We start from the raw sequence: 9,419 nt of genomic DNA, 5'->3' as shown, positions 1-9,419 counted from the left end.
AGGAATGCCCCACTTTACACTCTCACAACTGCCTGCATTTCCCTAGCACACTCGCCACCCTTTATAATTTTATAGTCATTTGTGTGACTTTGGATGAATGGCGGTCTCCCGCAACATACAGGAACTCCTTGTTCAAATCACCAGCACATAGAAAGCCTCTGAAAACATGTGTTGAATGAATGAATGAATGATGTAAATAAATGAAGCAAATGAATGAGCTGAATAAATGAATGGATTGGTAGGGAAATGAGCGGAATGAATGAATGGATGGAGTTAGTGAATAAAGCAGTAGACAGCGGTGATGGCGGAGGTGAAGGAAAGAATCCACGGGATGCCTAGAGCAGCTGACGCTAAAAATTGGCAGAATGTGTCAAAAGGGCCAGGCAGTCAATATTTTAGGCTTTTTGGGCTCTGTGGTCTCTGGGTCACGGACCACACACAAACCATTAACGTGAAAGCAAAATAACAAAAAAAGAAAAAGAAAAAAACGTTTTAAAAATTATTTATCCCCTTGTGGTCCAGTGGTTTGGACTCGGCAGTTTCACTGCCAGGGCCCGGGTTCAGTCCCTTATCGGGGAACTAAGATCCCACAAGCCACGTGGCACAGCCAAAAAAAAAATGTCTTAGAGAAACCGGTGGCAGGTGGATTTGGCCCGAGGGCCGTAGTTTGCCAGCCGCTGGTCTAGGTGGGTCCTTGGAGTTCAAGGTTGCAAGTGTCCACATTCCCAGACAGTAGTCTGGAAACCAGACAGGGCAGGAAGACGCCAAGGAGCCCTGCAGGTTAGGACCCCCTCCACCCCAAAGGTTTCTGTTTTTGAGGGAAATCAGTGTAGTGAGCTGAGACTTGGACTCTGGTTAGAGCAGAGAGACAGGAAGTGGGTTAAAAGTGAGCAAATCCCACGAGCAGAGAGAGAACTCAGGGAGGAAAAGCCCGTGTGGCGGGCAGGCAATGGAGCTTCACCTTGATGATGAATTCCCTACAGGGTTACACACACACACACACACACACACACACACACGCGCGCGGCACCTTCGGGTAGCCTCTGACGGCGCAGTTGAGAGCTGCAGCATAACCAGCCACGACCACCCGGTCAGGTAGAGGCGTCAGGAACTTGGGAGGCGTTCGGAAGTCATGCTCCTTGTACTCAGGCATTTTGAAGGTGACACCTGGGGGAGGGGTGATACACCTGTAAGGGGACTGGCCTTCACTGTCCCTGGACCACCTCTCCTCCAGCACCAGGTGCCATCAACTCTGAGTGCAGGGAGGGAGACTATATCTAAAATAGATAACCAACAAGGACCTACTGTACAGCACAGGGAGCTCTACTCAATATTCTGTAATAACCTATATGGGAAAAGGATCTGAAAAAGAGCAAACATATGTATAACTGATTCACTTTGCTGTACATCTGAAACTAACACAACATTGTAAATCAGCTACACTCCAATTGGAAAAAAAAAAAAAAAAAAAACAGAGAGAGAGGGGGAACTGGACTGGCCCCCTCGGAACGGTGGCAGTAGCCATACCTGTCTTGAGGATGCAGGCCGTGTTCTTGGAGACGCCAGGCGAGTCACTGAGCCCACAGATGTTCTCGCTGTAAACTCGGAAATAGTATTCGTTGCCCATGATGAGGTCTGATACGGTGCAGGAGGTTTGCCGGTTGTGTTCGTAGACGTTGAACCACTCCTACGGCATGGGGGATGGGGAGGGGCCGGGAGAGTCAGGGACACGGACCCAAGCGGGCGCCTCACTCATAAAACCCACCATTCCCCAGCAGCTCTGTTCACAATGGCTGGAAGGTGGGAACAACCCAGGTGCCCATCAGTGGATGAATGGACAAGCAAAACATGGTCCATTCAAACCAGGACTGGTAGGGGAATTCCCTGGCAGTCCAGTGGTTAGGACCCCACGCTTCCACTGCAGGGGGCACAGGTTCGATCCCTGGTAGGGGAACTAAGATCCCGCAAGCCGCACTGCACAGGCAAAAACAAAAATCAAACAAGAAAACAGGGCCTAGGGGCTTCCCTGGTGGCGCAGTGGTTGAGAGTCCGCCTGCCGATGCAGGGGACACGGGTTCGTGGCCCGGTCCGGGAAGATCCCACATACCGCGGAGCGGCTGGGCCCGTGAGCCATGGCCGCTGAGCCTGCGCGTCCGGAGCCTGTGTTCCACGACGGGAGAGGCCGCAACGGTGAGAGGCCCGCGTACCGCAAAAAAACAAACAAGAAAAAAACAGGCCTAGTACTCAGCCATGAAAAGGACTGAAGCACGGATACCTGCTACAATGTGGATGAACCTGGAAAACATGGTGCTGAGTGAAATGAGCCAGACACAAAAGGCCACAGAGTGTGTGACTGTATCCATAAGAAATATCCAGGAGGGGCCAATCCACAGGGACAGGAAGCAGATGGGGGGTTGCCAGGGACTGGGTGGGAGGGAAAGGGCAGTGGCTGCTTCACGGACAAGGGGTTTCCTTTTGAGGTGATGAAAATGTCTTGGAACTAAATAGACGGGGTGGTTGCACAACACTGGGAAGGTGTGAAATGCCACTTGAAAATGGTTAATGCTAAATTTGGCTAGATGAATTTTACCTCAATAAAAAAGAAAGAAAAAGAAAACCTATTAAAGAGTTCCCTGGTGGCCTAGGGATTAGGATTCCAGGCTTTCAGTACTGGGTCCAGGTTCAATCCCTGGTCGGGGAAATGAGATCCCTCCAGCCGTCCGGCACCACCAAAAAAAAAGAAAAAGAAAATCTGTTGTGCACCAAATCTCAGCCAAAAGGCTTTCCTCCCTGTCCCGGCCCATTCTCCCAAATTTCCCGGTGCCTCAGTTTCCCCAGCTGGGAAATGGGAACAACACACCTGCTCTGACAATCTGGCCAGCTTTCCTCCCCCCAGGTCCACTCCACCCCGGGCCCCTCTAGTCTCTCACCATGGTTTTCTTGTCAGCTTTCTGGACGAAATACCCGGTGATCTCACTGTTGCCGTCATCCTTGGGGGGCTTCCACTCCACCAGCGCGTTGGTGCCCCACACCTCCTTCACCATCACGTTCTCTGGTGGCCCTGCCTTTTCTGGAAGATGGGGGGCGTGTTGTAAGTCACCCCAAGCATCCCTAAACGTCCAGTGCCTCACCTCCTCTCCCCTGTCCATCCCCACACCCTCTGATCTCTCTTAGGCTTTTTCCCACTCCCATTTCCTCCCCTTCTGCCCCACTGCCACCTCACACCCTCCCCGCTTCCAGTCTCTCCACTTTCCCTGTCCTGGGTCCTCCTCATCCCCTCCCATCTCTTCCCCTCCCCCCTCATCGCCGCCGCCTGCGGGCCGCGCACCCACGACCCGGATGTGGATGGTGGCTGTGTCCTTCATGTTCTCGATCTGCACGCTGAGCTCGTACTCCCCGGAGTCTGAGCGGGCAGCCTCGCGCACGAAGAACACTGTGTCGAAGTCGCTGGTGTGCACGTGCACGTGGGAGGTGTCTATGGGCGCCCCGCCCTTCGTCCACGCCACCTGCGGCCTCGGCTTTCCCTGTGCGACAAGGCGGGGAGGGCGGCGAGGTTAGCCCGGGTCTCACCCGCAGAAGCTGACCCCTCACCCCTGCCCCACCCACGACCCCAGCTCGACGCACCTGGAAGGGAATGACGAGGTTAATATGCTCCCCCACTTTGCGGACGTAAGTCTGGCGGAGGTGGCGGGGCAGCCGGATCTTGGGTTGCTCTGAGTGCACAAACCCAGGGAGGGGCTCAGCGCCGGGCGGAGGGACTCGACGGAGGGACAGAGAGACCAGGGGCGATGAGGTTGTCGGGGGAGGCCCTAATGATGACACCAGCTTGGTCTTTAGGAGAGCAGAGTCGGGGGTCAGGAGTCCTCACCCACAATCTCCTGGATGGTGACCGGCTGGGCCAGGGTGGCCGGCTGGCTGCGCCCCGCGATGTTGACCCCAACGACGCGGAAGGTGATTCTGGCTCCTGTGGGGAGGTTCTTGACAGTGAAGCCACAGCGCTCCACCAGTTCTGTGTTAGCAGGGATCCACTCGTCAGCTAGGAGAGAGGAGCGAGGCTGGGGATCTTCCTTCAAGACCTTCCTAGGTGCCCCTCCGTTTGTGTCCTTTCAGCGCCTAGGGCCCCACCGCAATGAATAGCTGCAACTGACATTCCTTGTGCATTTCTTATGACCAGGTTGGAGCTAATTAATGTTAGCGCATTAACTCCTGCCTCCATTCTGTTATCCCCATTTTAGAGATGAGGAAACTGAGGCTCAGAGAGGGTAAGGGGTTGGGGGTGGTAGTTACAGACAGCTCCTCGGATTTCCTGCTTGAAAATGGGTGCTTTTCCATCGTGCTTTTATTGCCATGGGTTGGTGAACCAGTGTGAGTCAGACCAACCTTCAACAGGGTGAACTCTAACAAAGGTATAATAGGTTCTGAAAGACAGATTGGGGAGGGGTGGGCAAGGGTAGGAACTGGGTAAAGAGTGCTGGGAAGAGAAAAGGAAGAAATGGACCCGAAACCACCCTTCCATCATTTACATGCATCCCCAAATTCTGTCATCACTGTATCCCATCAAAATGGAAACTGTTTTCGCCATTTTTAGATGAGGAAACTGAGGCTTAGAGGTTTGCCCAAGGTCATACAGTTACAAGGTGAAGGGACAGGATTGGAACCCACATCTGTCTGACTTAAAGCCTGGGATACAGTGTCAAAATGATCTTGTCTGTCTCCCCAGCGAGAGGACCATGTCGGAGATATCCCCAGAGCCGAGGCACTGGGCCTGGCATGGAGTCAGCGCTCAATACGTGTTTGTTCCGTGGAGGATTGAGAGTGGGATGTGTGGAAATATGGATAGGTGGATGGACAGACGGATGGAGAAAGAATGCATAATTAGACGGTTGGATGGTCATACAGGCAAACGGATGGATGGAAAGAAGAGAGGGAGAGAAGAAACACAGTGGTGAAGCGATAGATACATGGATGAAAACAATGTTACTGGATGGATGGATAGTTAAATGATCCAAAAAATTTCCAGATGGATAGAGAGATGGTTGGATGGATGACTGGGTGGGCAACTGGAGAAAAAGAAGGAAAGAAGGGAGGCAGGGAGGGAGAAATAAGAGGTGAAAAAGAAGGAAGGAAAATAAGAGGTGAAAAAGAAGGAAGGAAGGAAGGATACATGGATGGAAGGATGGATGGATGGATGGATGAAAGATTGGTTGGATGGGTAGATGAATGGATAACTAGATAGAACACAGGAGGAGCAACATAGGTAGTAGATAAATACTTGGATGGATGGATAAAAAGGTATCACTGTATGGAGGATGGGTGTAGGGGAGGGAGAGAGGGAGGGAGTAGAGGACAAGCTGGTCATTGGGGGCCTGGCTTGACCCATCCCATCCCAGGGATTCAGGCAAGCACAGAGAGAAGGGCAGTTCGCCATGGCAGAGATCTGTCCCTGCACTGCCCTATTTGCAGTCCTCTGGACCAGACACCCACTGGGGCTCTGTGTGTGCCACTGCCCCCCACCAGGCCAGACGGGGTAACTCACAGCCTTCCACGCAGTACTCCACCAGGTACCCATCGATGCCACCTGCCCCAATCCTATCTGGGGGCCGCCACTTGAGGGTGGTGGTGGTGTCTGTCACATCCTCCACTGTCAGGTGCTGGGGTTCACTTGTGGGTGCTGTAAGAATCCAGGGAAAGGGGAGGTGGGGTAAATGAGGGCTCAGGGGTCAGAGCTGGAGTCACTGGTCAGGAAAGGGATCAGTATGGTGGGCCAAAGGTCAGGGAGCAAGGATGTGGCATCACGGGTCATTAAAACAAGATCTCAAGGAATCGTGAGGTCTCCAAGGGCAGGGATAGGTGTCTGTGTGGTAGGTCAGTGGTCAATGACATATTCGGGGGACAGCATGGAGTCTAGGGTCATAGAGGTCGGTGGCTGTTGTACTGGGTCAGGAAGAGGTCAGGAGGATGCGTGGGGCTGGGGGGTCAATGTCTTGAGTTGTTGGATGAGAGGCGACAGAAGTCAGCGGAGTCAAGGGAGTAAAGGCCAGGGTGTAGGGTTAGAGATCAGTGACGGGCAGGCCATGGGTCAGAGGTGGACAGGGGCTCGGTGGGGGTGCAGAGAGGCATCACCAATAGGCATGAAGGGCTTGGTGTTGACGCTGGGCTGGGAGACCCCGATGGCGTTGACAGCAAAGACCCGCATCTCGTAGAGGATGCCCTCGATCATATTGGTGGACTCATAGGTGGTCTCCGTGAAGACCTCGAAGTTCAGCTTCATCCAGTGCTGAGAGCCTTTCTTCTTCCGCTCCAGGAGGTACCCTGGAGGCCCCCGCAAGCAGAGAGAAGTGGGACGTCATGGGGAGGCCTGGGGTCCCAGGTCAGTTGGGGCAGTCAAAGGCACATCAAAAGATCACATGACTCAGAGAGGTCTGAGGCCGTGAATCTTGAGTTGAGCTCAGGGTCACAGAGCAGTCAGAGGTTACCCGTCATGGGGTCAGGGATCAAGAAGGGCCACAGGTCATGAATCAGGGCGTAAGGAGTCACAGAAAATCCTAGGCTGTTAGCCAAAGTGAGGATTCCCAGGTTGCTGGGGAGTAAAGAATGATAGGGAAGGCAAAAGGGATCGTGAGATACTGAAGATGGAAAACCGAGTTTCCGAGGGTGGTCACTGAGGATGCTATAGGGACTCTTGGAGGTCAAGGAGAAGTCAGGGGACGGGGAGGTCAGAGGTCATGGGCACTGTGGCACACGGGCACTCACCGGTGACCATCTGTCCCCCGTCATACTTGGGTGGCTCCCAGACTAGGGTGGCCCAGTCTTCTCCAACCGATGTGACACGCACAGCCTCCGGGGGATCTGGGACATCTGGGGATGGGGAGGCAGGATGGTCAGAGGACACCTCATGGCCTCGGGGAACCCCCCCCGGCTCAGCCCCCTTGCTCCCCTCTGCTCACCCACAACCCGCAAGAAGATGGAGGCCACGTCCTCGCCGACGGGGTTGGTGACCTTGATGGTGTAGCGGCCCTCGTCAGCTCGCTCCGTGCTCTCAATCACAAAGCTGCTGGTTTCTGCCTGCTTCTCGATGTGGACCCTGCCCTCGGTGCCTGAGAACACCTGAACACAGCCCACCAGATGGCCTTTTTCTACCTCTCTCAAAACCCAGACCGGCCTCCACCCCTCCCCTGCCCAACAGTCTCCAGTGGCTCCCCGTGACCACACAATACACAGGCTGTGGACCCAGCACAAGTGGACCTGCTGGGTCTGCCCCCAGCCTCATCACCCCGCTGCCACTGCCCTCCTTGCCTTCCAAACACCACCCTTCATTAAAAACACCAGCCTGTCTCATCCCCAAGATTTTGCAAAGCTGATCCCCAGGGCATGCAATGCCCTGACCCACTTCTCTATCTGCTATACCGTTACCCATCCTTTAGAACCCACCCAGAAGTCGCCTCTTCCGGAAAGCACTCCCAGATGCCCTCAGCTGAAAGTGACAGCCCACTTTGACTGCTATGACAGAATCCTCATAGCTTCTGGCACCTCCCTTTCTCTCAGCCCTGATCACCCTGAACTGTGACTGTTTGGGCACGTGTCTGCCTCTCTCCAAAAGTGAAGGCTCCAGGAAGGCAGGGGCTGCATCTGATTCTTGGTTGTATCCTCGATGCCTACGCAAGAGCCTGACATACAGGAAACATCAGGGGGGTTTTTGCTGAGTGAAGGAATGAATGAAGATTGAGTCAAGTCTCTCCGTTTTACAGAAGAGGAAACTGAAGCCCAGAGGAGAGAAGAAAAATTGAACTGTTTCAGGGCCTGGAACATACAAGATGAAAATATTTGTTGCATGGATGGATGGATAAGTGGATTGATTCATGGATAAATGGACAAATGGATTAACTACTGGATGAATTTATTAATCAATCAATGAACTGATGAATGGAAAGATGGTTAGATGGATGAACTAATGGCTGGCTGGACTGATTGACTGATTGATGAATGGGTTAATGGGTGGATGGATGGATTGATTGATTGATTGATGAATGGGTTAATGGATGGATGGATGGGTGGATGGATGAATGGTTGGAGCACTCATCATGTGCTAGGCCAGAACCATGTGGTGAACAAACATAATCTCCAATCTTCAAAACAACCCTCTGAAGAAGGAATCAATTCCTCATTTTACAGACAATGAAACTGAAGCTCAGAGAGGGAAACCAGCTTGCCTAAAGTCACCCAGCAGAGCTGAGAGCGAGAAGTCAGGGCACAGGGGAAGCTCCACATACCTCATCCTCCTTCATCCAGGTGGCGACAGGAGGGGGCTCCCCTGTGATGGACACGTCCAGCCTCAGCTTGTTTCCAGCCACGACCACAATTGTGTTTTCTGAGGTCTTCCCCGAGAAGTCCAGGTGGATCTTTGGTGGCTCTGGTGGCAGAGGAGAGATTCTGGGGAACTTGGGAGTGGGCAGCTGGGCCCTCCCAATCCCCTCCAGAGGATCTCCTGAGAAGCTGGCTTCCAACAGCCACAGAGAACCAGCGGTCCAGGTCCCCTGCCCCTCGGCCCCCAGACCCAGGAGTCCAGGCCCCCAGCCTAAGGACCACAGCAGCCTCTGGTCCCTACCTTGCTTGGGGACGTACTCCACCGTGATTTCTGGAGGACAAAGAAGACTGATGGTTACGTCTATGGGGGCCCCTTATCCCCCCTTCACACCCCATCACCCTGGGACCTGAGGGGTTGGGAGGTGGATTCAGGCCCATGACTGTCCCCCTTCCCACAAGCACCTGCTGTGTCACCCCCAGCGTGCAGTTAGGGAAACTTAACCCTGAAAGGGGTTGGGGTCTGGGAGGGTGGATGCTATGGCACCCGGGGGGAGACAAGGAGGTATCCTCACCCAGGAAGTTGAGTGTGGCCGAGAGGGACAGGGCATAGCCGTCGGGCACAAATGTGTAGTCTCCCTCATCCTCAGGGCGAACATCATCAATCGTCAATCTGTGGAACCTAAGGGGAGTTGGGGGGGTGCAGGGCAAAGGTCAGGCTAGGTCGCCCTGGGGACCACCACGGAGAAACATGCGCCACAATGCGATCCCCGTGCTCAATGCAGTGCTAGTGCCTGGACCCAGATCTCGCTCTGCCCCTTACTAGCTGTGTGACCTTGGGCAAGTCACTTAATCTCTCTGTGCCTCTGTTTCTTCATCTATAAAATAGAGGTAATGTTCACGATCTACAAGGGGGTTGTTGTAAGGCATTTAGAAGACTCCCTGGCACCTGGTAAGTGCCCTGTAAAGCATTAAGATTAGTTCTCAGCATTACTGACACCATCAGCAGGCAGGGGCCTTACACAGAACCCAGAAAAAGTCTACGTCTGCCAAGAGCTATTATCAGGAAATCCACAGGGGCACGATGTTCTGCTGGCATCACAGTGGTTCTCGGCATT

At 53.6% G+C, this 9,419-nt stretch overlaps 1 protein-coding gene across 1 annotated transcript in view; it reads right to left on the bottom strand.

Moving 5' to 3' along the window:
* The window catches only part of MYBPC2 (myosin binding protein C2), a 25,497-nt gene that overhangs the window by 2,060 nt on the left and 14,018 nt on the right, over positions 1–9,419 (bottom strand). Inside the window, exons 14-26 of the mRNA XM_007463424.1 lie at positions 8,877–8,983; positions 8,606–8,635; positions 8,271–8,410; positions 6,948–7,107; positions 6,754–6,858; positions 6,124–6,312; positions 5,537–5,671; positions 3,869–4,036; positions 3,625–3,713; positions 3,329–3,524; positions 2,931–3,070; positions 1,528–1,687; positions 1,031–1,167 (exon numbers count right to left, since the gene is read on the bottom strand). Coding sequence (XP_007463486.1) covers positions 1,031–1,167; positions 1,528–1,687; positions 2,931–3,070; positions 3,329–3,524; positions 3,625–3,713; positions 3,869–4,036; positions 5,537–5,671; positions 6,124–6,312; positions 6,754–6,858; positions 6,948–7,107; positions 8,271–8,410; positions 8,606–8,635; positions 8,877–8,983 — 1,756 coding nt within the window. The remainder of the gene's footprint in view (positions 1–1,030; positions 1,168–1,527; positions 1,688–2,930; positions 3,071–3,328; positions 3,525–3,624; positions 3,714–3,868; positions 4,037–5,536; positions 5,672–6,123; positions 6,313–6,753; positions 6,859–6,947; positions 7,108–8,270; positions 8,411–8,605; positions 8,636–8,876; positions 8,984–9,419) is intronic.

The sequence above is a fragment of the Lipotes vexillifer genome, unplaced genomic scaffold (assembly GCF_000442215.2).
Source record: "Lipotes vexillifer unplaced genomic scaffold, Lipotes_vexillifer_v1.1 scaffold802, whole genome shotgun sequence".
NCBI lineage: Eukaryota > Metazoa > Chordata > Mammalia > Artiodactyla > Lipotidae > Lipotes > Lipotes vexillifer.
This window is presented reverse-complemented; position numbering and strand designations above follow the sequence as displayed.